Below are 8,284 nucleotides of genomic sequence, written 5' to 3'. Positions count from 1 at the left end.
CTGACAGATCAAAACCAAGGGCAGAACACAGAGGGGCTCGCACTCCTCTATCGTCTCTGTTTTCCTTAGCTAAGAGGACAGAAAACGCCCTAAAAGCCACATTTCTTTATCCACGCCCGGTACGTCCTGTTAGCTGCAGGGCGGCCGTGGTTCTGCGAGGGCAGGTTGGGGTGCAGACTGCAGCTCCTCTGCACCGCTCACCCAGCGCCACCGCAGGGCCACCAGCACAGGGACACCGGGAGCTCAGCCGGGGAGAGCGGGGCGGAGCAGCAGCCGGTGCTGGGGTGGATCCTGCGGGAGTGACGGGACCCGCGGCGCGCCCGGAGCCGGCAGCGGGTAAATCAACAACCCGCGGGCCCTACAAAAGAGATTAAAGTTCAGTTCGGTCCTCGAAAGAGCTCCAGGAGAACAATGAATCTGTTTCTGGAGCTTCTCCTGTTCCTGGCCACGCTTCTCTATTCCTACCTGGAGGCTTTTGTGAAGCTGTTCGTGCCTGTGAGGAGAAAGTCTCTCGCCGGGGAGCTGGTGCTCATCACGGGCGCTGGCCATGGCGTCGGGCGAGCGACCGCCTTGGAATTCGCCAAGCGCCAGAGCAGGCTGGTCCTGTGGGACATCAACAAGGTAATGGACACACTCATGTCCTCACTCCGTGTGACCTCCGAGTCCGCGGGGCATTTAGGGGCATAAGAAGGGCAGCACCACATTGCTCCCTTATCGCCCAGCCCCTTCCAGCCCGCTCCCATCGGCTCCCCTCGGCTCCTCCGGCTGGGATGCTGAGCGCCAGGAGAGGATTTGGCCCCGCTTGCAGCAGAGCATGTGGGGCTCTGGTCCCACGGTCACTCGGTGCTACTCGGGAGGGAGCAGGCAACAGCCGGCAGAGCCCCTGCGACAGGGAAAGGAGTGCTCGGGAAGCTGCTGGTGGAGCTGCTGCCTGGGCTGGCAGAGAAAGCCCGCTGATACCAGAAGGCTGTTTGCAAAGAGCAGCAGGTCTGCCTTCACTTGTTCTCTCTGTAGCCTCGGGTGTTTCGTGTGCAATGCTGGGAGATGTGTTTTCCCTGCACTCTCACCAGCAGCATCCCTGTGCCGGGCTGTAAGTGAGCCCGGCTGCCCTCTGCGCAGCTGCACGCATAAAGGACCTTGGCAAGTGGAGGATGGGCAGACACAAACATGCAGCATGGTATTCAGAAGGGATCAAGGTAAACTGCTGGGTGTAGGTGCAACATGGTGGGTGAAAGGCTGGGCTTTCTGTTTCTGACGCATTGGGTCAGCAAAGAAGCTAATTGTGTTATCCTGAAGCTGCAAAACAGACCCCAGCACAGGGCCCCACTGGCACGGCCTTCGGGCACCTGGGGACAAGATAACAGCAAAATAATTTCTGTTCTGGCTTAGTGAGCTGATACAGTAACAGAAGGAAGCTTCCGTTCTGTGTGTGTCAAGTGCATTCCTGTAAGGAAAGTCTCTTTGCACTGTGAACAGTTGTGGTGGATTGACCTTGGCTGCATGCCAGGTGCCCACCAAGCTGCTCTATCATCCCCTCTTCTCAGCTGGATGGGGTAGAGGAAATAACATCGGAAATGATGACTTGTGGGATGAAATAAAGCAGTTTGCTAAAGCAAAGCTGAAAGGCTGTGTGCACAGAAGCAAAGAGAAAAAAAAAAAATATTCTCTACTTCCTGTCAACAAGAGATGATCACCCACATCCTGGCAAGTGCTTACTCTGGAAGGCAAACATTGTAAATACCAGATGCCCCTCATCTTCTTCCTCTTTTTCTTGGCTTTTATATCTGAGCTGTCATATGATATGGAATTTCTCTTTGGTCAGTTTTGCTCTGCCTTCCTGCTTGCGTCCCCTCACAGGCTCTGCTGATGGGGCGGGGAATGTTGGGAACACAGCCATGAATCTGCCTCAGCACTGCTCAGCAGCAACCAAAAAACGGGCGTGTTATCAACCCCTTCCTAGGAACTTGTGCAAAGTACAGCACTGGGAGGATGCTATGGGGAAATGAATTCTATCTCAGCCAGACCCAATTCAAATGTGGCTCTTCTCACACCCAGCATGTGAATACAGAAATGCATAGAGCCACCTTGGGGTGTCAGCCAGGCCTGTGTTGCAAGAGCTCTGTTTACACTCACAGTGCTGCCTGCTGTGCTGTGATAGGCACTGCGTGTCCTCTTTTTGCTGCTACGTGTGCCTCACCAAGCCAAATTCACTCTTGATGCCACATTCCTAAGGCTAAGAGAATTGGGATTGTTCAGCCTGGAAAACAGATGGCTTTGGAGTGACTAAATTGCAACCTTCCAGTATGTGAAGGGGGCTTACAAAAAGATTGATAGAGAGTATATCCAAGAGCATGTAGTGACAGGACAGAGAGAAATGGCTTCACACTGAAAGAGATGAGGATAGGTTGGATATTAGGAAAAAATTCTTTACTATGAGGATGGTAAGGTAATAAAACAGGTTGCCCAGAGAATTTAGAGATGCCTCATCCCTTGAAATATTCAAGGCCAGATTGAATAGAGAACTTGATCTAGTGTCCTGCCCATTCATGGGAAGGTTGGAACTATATAGTCTTTAAGATCCTTTCCAACACAAACCATTTCAAGATTCTGTGATTTCCTTTCTGGTAGTCACTCTACAAAGGTCCAAAATTTCCAGCTGGAATGCCTATTCTTTCAACAACCCCACCTGTAGCCCTTTCCCTGGGTAGCTATGAACTGTTCAGGGGCTGGGCAGTGGTTGCTCAGTCCAGGAACATCTTCAGCCTCTGCTGCTCAGCCGTGCTGAGGGGACAGATGTGCACGGTGTCTTTCTCTTTGCCTCTTCCAGCACGGTGTTGAGGAGACGGCAGCAGAATGCCAGAAGCTGGGAGCCACTGTTCAAACCTTCGTGGTGGACTGCAGCAAACGGGAGGAGATCTACAGCGCTGCAGACAAGGTGGGGCAGCAGGGGCAGGGCCAAAGGCTTTCCCAACCATGCTTGATTTCCAGAGAAGGCAGGAAATCTGTTTGTTGCACACAAATCCTGCAAGCCTCTGGAAGCTCTCCATTCCTCGCTGCTCTCTGGACACAGACAGCTGTAGCATTTCCAAGATCACAGCCAGTCTCATCCTATTTGGGAGGCTCCAGCATAGCACATCCTCTTGCCAAGTTTGCTCTCTAGGGTTGCAGCCTCTGAAGGAACATAGCACTGAGAACATATGAAACATTTTATTGGAATGGCTGTGCTCCAGCTGCCTCAAAACAGTCTGTACCTCTGTGGTCCCAAGTGTTGGACAACACCCTTTTCCTGACCCAGAGATCGAGCAACTGAGAGGCATTTTAACAACTTTTATTCCATTTTCAGTCTGATGAGAAGGGTGAGACAATACAGATGTTATAATTCACACCATCACAATCAGAAGCCAACTATTTCCTAATTACAATACACTATAAGCCTTTCTTGACCTATCAGCTTTTTGCCATGCCATGCTGTAGATGCCTTAAAGTCAATCCTCTAAAACTACCCCTCGTGGGTCCCAATACAATGCAGGATTCATAGTTCTATTACTCCAAAGCATCTAGTCTTATTTGCAAGGCCATCTTTTGAAGCTTTTTTCTAGCTCCATTTCTCTCTCAACAATATCTGTCCTATTCCATGGCGTTTCTAAGTCAGCAATTCTTGTCTCAGTTTGCATACGGATGCAGACTGTGAGCACCTTCTGTCAGGCCCTGAGAACTCTCTACAAATCCATTTCCCACACCAATTGTGACTACGCGGTCCAAACTGTGCACAGTTTGTGGAACACAATAAATACTGACATTAATGAATGGGGAACAATCAGATCAATGTTAAGAATTTAACTATGGTTCATCTTCCACACCTTTACTTTTTTTTTCCCTCCTGAGTGACAGCCACAATTTTGGGCTTTTGTTTTCTCTCTAAAAGGTGAAGAAGGATATTGGGGATGTGACTGTCCTGGTGAACAATGTTGGTGTGATTACAGCTGCTGACTTTCTCTCAACTCAGGACGACCAGATAGAAAGGATGTTTGAAGTCAACATTCTGGGCCACATGTGGGTAAGGGCCACCACCATCTCTATATACAGTTGTTTGGGAGTGTCAATGAGGATGCATATTTAGGCCAACCATCATTAGCAGTGAAATTGCCAAATGAACTGTTACAGCACAGGGCACCCAAGCAGGCTGTGTGCTGGGAAACTGGAATTGCTTCTTGCTGATGTGAGCTGGCTGGTGACAGCCTCACCTGCAGCACGCACAGAAGGCCTCTGTCAGTGTCATGGGGCTGACAGGGCTTCAGCAGGACTTGTTTGTGGCACAAGAAAAGAGAAGCCACAGACTGACAAATGGTTTATTGTGTGTGCTGGGGGTGAGACCCTGCCAGCATTTCTGCTGACACCTGAAACCTTAAAAGCAGCAAAGGAAAGCTGTGAAAACCATTTCCTGTTTATGGACAACTGCTGCAGCCTTTGGAGAGCAGGTTGCCAGCTGCACCACTGGTCAGAGAGCAGGTATCCCTGTGGCTCTGGGAATCTGAGGTGCTGTGCAGCTCAAAGCTTTAGGGATAGCTTTGGCCACCTGGGGAATAACACTGAGAGTCAGTGCTGAGTATGCCTAAGAAAACCATGTTCTTCTCCTCCTTCCTGTCCCCTGCATTTTGCCTCTTGTTTAAATGACTTCCAAGACCACGAGAGCTTTCCTGCCAGTCATGATGAACAACAACTATGGGCACATTGTCACCGTGGCTTCAGCAGCAGGTCATTTTGTGGTTCCTTTCATGGTGACATATTGGTAAGTTATTTTGAAATCAGCTTGCTTAGTTTTTAAAAATTTTAATTGTATCTTTTCCATCAGGAAGTACCAAGTAATTAGCTCTGACTGAATTGTTAGCAGTATTTGTATGAAAGAATAGTCATGTGATATCTATTTTCTTTGGAATTCATTGAAACTTAAGGCCCACACCTATTTCCGTGGCAGGTTGTTCTTCCTCTACATTTTGCTTGCATGATATCCCACTATTTCAAAGCACACACAGTTGATTTGAGATGTTCCTGTGTGATACAATAAGTAGTCAGAGGTTAATCTCCGTTTTTACCCTGCCCATCCTTCCTAATTTCAGACATTCATGATGCATTCCTTCCAAGAATCTTCTCTCATGGGAAAAATTGGATGTGCATCAATTGACACACGCTAGTTAATGTTTTCTAAGATCTCCTGATGTTTTCATCTCTGCTTTGTTTGCCTGTTCATACCCTGTCTGCTTTCCACAATTACTCCACAAGTTTCAATATCTTATCCAGCACTACAGTCTGGCACACAGAAAGTTAGTATAATCCTTGTTCTGCCTCTCAGCTGGATTATATTATTTGGAACTTTTTGCATCCTACCCTGTGCTGTATGTGTATGACTGTTTAGGCCATTTGCAGTGGTAGAAAGATGGAAATAGGATTTCTGCCTTCTCATTTGTACTTTCCCCCTTTCTGCAGCTCAAGCAAGTTTGCTGCAGTTGGATTTCATAAAGCTCTGACAGAGGAGCTCTCTGCCCTTGGAAAGAATGGAATCAAAACAACGTGCCTTTGTCCAGTTTTTATAAACACTGGATTTGTCAAAAACCCCAGTACCAGGTAACTCTCAATACCCTGCATTCCTGTCTTTCCTTCTTTGCATGAAGGCAGTGCATATTATCCCCAGCTTTAGGCCTCTGTTCCAGCTGGCTGTATAGCAACAGTTTGTATCATTAACTAAAGAAAATCTGCAATGTCCTTTAACCCATGTAATTGTTGCATTTGAATTACCTGAGTTTGTACATTTGTGAAGCCTCCTAGATCGCCTGGTACCACTCCTTTTTATCACTGCAGCTCTTATGTGTTTGCTTTCCTGTGTAGGCTTGGAAAGATTTTGGAGATTGAAGAAGTCGTACAGACTTTGATGGAAGGAATAGTGACCAACCAGAAAATGGTTTTCGTTCCCTCAAATCAGAGCATTGCTTTACTGCTTGAAAGGTGAGTAGGGCAAAAAATGTGTCAACTGTAACCTGCTGAGTGTATCCTCAAACTTGTAAAATTTGATTCAAGATAAAGTTGTATTTTAGAACATATCACAAGGTAGTTAATAATGCAGTGGTTCTTTCCAGTGACAACAGCAGACTTCATCTTGAGATTTTGTTGAGCCCCCTCACAGGCCTTTGCATTGAACCACCTGCTGCAGCTGACTGGTGTCAGTGCAGAGCTTCACTGCTCTACAGGCCACTACATTCTCTGAAACAGCAGCCCCAGCATAGCCCCAGAATGAAATGAGGACCTGAGTGTTTGTTTCTCCATGTAAACACCAAAAATTCAGGCCATTGAGGCAGGAAAATTTGCTTTTAAAGGGCTCTGTTGCAAAGAGAAAGCAAATACTTGTGTCTCTGTTCAGTATGAAAACTTTCTGGATTCTGCAGAAATATTGCAGCCTGAATTATGGTTGGTGCATACCTGTCCTGGAATTGTCATAAAAAAAGATGGGTAGGATTTGAGTTAAAACTTTTCAGAGATTGACAAGGCCTACATGTCCTTAGGAAATAATGCCCAGTTTAACACATAGTCTCAGTTCATATGTGTGCATGCATTCTGCTGCCAGACCAGCTCTTCCCTCACCTGCAGTGACACTTTTTCCCATCATTTAAGTTTCTATCCCACTTTTATTTTCATGTTACTGTCTCTTCCAGGGTGTTTCCAGAACGTGCCCTGAACCTTCTGAAGAAGATTTCTGAAGTCAAGTTTGATGCAGTCATTGGGCAGAGAAGCACACAGTGAAAAGCAAGAATTGATTCGCATTTCCCAGAGGCACCAGTGAAAAGAGAACATGTGCTGAGCGTAGTTCAGCTGCCTGGATTCCAAACAGAGCTCAGGCAGGTGCTTCCAGGCCACCATTCCCAGGCACACCTAAGGGCTTATCCCACACCTGCAGCTGGAGCACAGCTGCATAATAGGGTGTGTTAGCAAAGCAGTGATGCAGCTCTAGAAGGGCTGCTTTGAATGTACATCCTATCACATTTGTCTCATTGTGCTGAGGTAGGCAGGAATTCCCACAAAGGTGGGTAGTGTATTTTCACCTCAGTTTATATTGTTGAATTATAAAACACTCTAAAGAACATTGAATTTCCCATATTTTTGTAGGAAATACCTGAAATAATACAGGTCTATATGTAATATACCTAATTACATTGATCATCAATTACACATTTGCACCATCAATATGCCTTTATATGAATAAATGCATATAAGTTCTTTAACACAAGGACCACAGTGTCTCTTGGCAGTGAAAGTCATAATCATGTCCTAGAGATGCATATAAGGTACAGTATCAAGGAATACAGAATACACCTTTCCCTGTATCATTGCTCACACTGCTCCTGTGCACTTTCCAGACATCTTTAAAACACCTTCTTATGAAAACAGTGCAGTATTTCTCTGCAAATGACTGGGTGCCACAAGTGCAGCCCACACAGGTGCCAGGGCCAAGGCTAGGCCAGGGGGTGCAGGGGGAGGCTCCAGACGAGCCTTCACACAGCTCCTCATCACAAGCCAGGGGCCTGCTCTGTTGGCACAGGAAGTGAAATCCCTGAAGGTCTTTGGCCTGGGGTCCAAGAGAGCAGCAGCTGCTGGCACATGGGTCAAAGACCCCTCCAGAGCACAGAGGATCTGTGCACCCACTTATGCAATTCCTGCTGCAGGCACTGCTGGCCCACAGCCATCTCAGGCAGGCCTGAACGCGCTGCCACCTTCAGCACAGTTGGAATCTGTCCTGTTCACCTGAGCCTTTCAAGCTGTTCTGTAAACCAAGGTTCTTTTTCTTCAGAAAAGGGAGAGCCCTCACCACCCAGCCCCTCCTGCTCTTAGCTGGCAACAGGTAAATGTTTTGTTGCCATCAGCACAAATAGTTGCTAGATGAGCTAAATGACAAAAACAGAAACAAAAATAGTTTCCTTTTTGCTCATGGAACATTCATGTAACATGACACTCAGGGTGAGTGAAGCTCAAGTTCCCAGCTTTGGATATTTTGCTTCATACAGAAAGCGAAAATAAAGAAAAGGTAAGCAAATTTCTGAGAGTGTTAGATGTGGTTAGTATTTAAAACCAGGACCCTCCAACCCCCAAAGCATTTGAGAGAAGCATGCTTTGAGTCCTGAAGGATAAAGGAGTACAATTTCCATGCATTTTCAGTAAGCTATTTTGTAAGTCTGTTTTCCCTGCCTCGGTGGCATCCTCCAAATCTGAGTAGAGTGACTTAGTGACTTTTGTCTGC

General features: G+C 47.0%; 1 protein-coding gene across 1 annotated transcript; it reads left to right on the top strand.

The window, feature by feature from the left end:
- The first annotated feature begins 291 nt into the window (after positions 1 to 291).
- Positions 292 to 8,078, top strand: LOC135446946 (estradiol 17-beta-dehydrogenase 11-like). Its single transcript, XM_064711538.1, has 7 exons — positions 292 to 621; positions 2,828 to 2,935; positions 3,926 to 4,057; positions 4,683 to 4,789; positions 5,485 to 5,622; positions 5,884 to 6,000; positions 6,705 to 8,078. Exons 1-7 carry the CDS (start codon positions 412 to 414, stop codon positions 6,790 to 6,792), a joined length of 900 nt encoding a protein of 299 aa, XP_064567608.1. The 5' UTR covers positions 292 to 411; the 3' UTR covers positions 6,793 to 8,078.
- The last annotated feature ends 206 nt before the right edge of the window (positions 8,079 to 8,284 follow it).

The sequence above is a fragment of the Zonotrichia leucophrys genome, chromosome 4 (assembly GCF_028769735.1).
Source record: "Zonotrichia leucophrys gambelii isolate GWCS_2022_RI chromosome 4, RI_Zleu_2.0, whole genome shotgun sequence".
NCBI lineage: Eukaryota > Metazoa > Chordata > Aves > Passeriformes > Passerellidae > Zonotrichia > Zonotrichia leucophrys.
This window is presented reverse-complemented; position numbering and strand designations above follow the sequence as displayed.

Bases quoted from the DNA above. Each gene is read 5' to 3' on its own strand.
- LOC135446946 (XM_064711538.1), top strand. From the start codon at position 412: ATGAATCTGTTTCTGGAGCTTCTCCTGTTCCTGGCCACGCTTCTCTAT. The intron at 5,623-5,883 runs GTAACTCTCAAT...TTTCCTGTGTAG, and splicing joins GTCAAAAACCCCAGTACCAG to GCTTGGAAAGATTTTGGAGA. The intron at 6,001-6,704 runs GTGAGTAGGGCA...TGTCTCTTCCAG, and splicing joins ATTGCTTTACTGCTTGAAAG to GGTGTTTCCAGAACGTGCCC.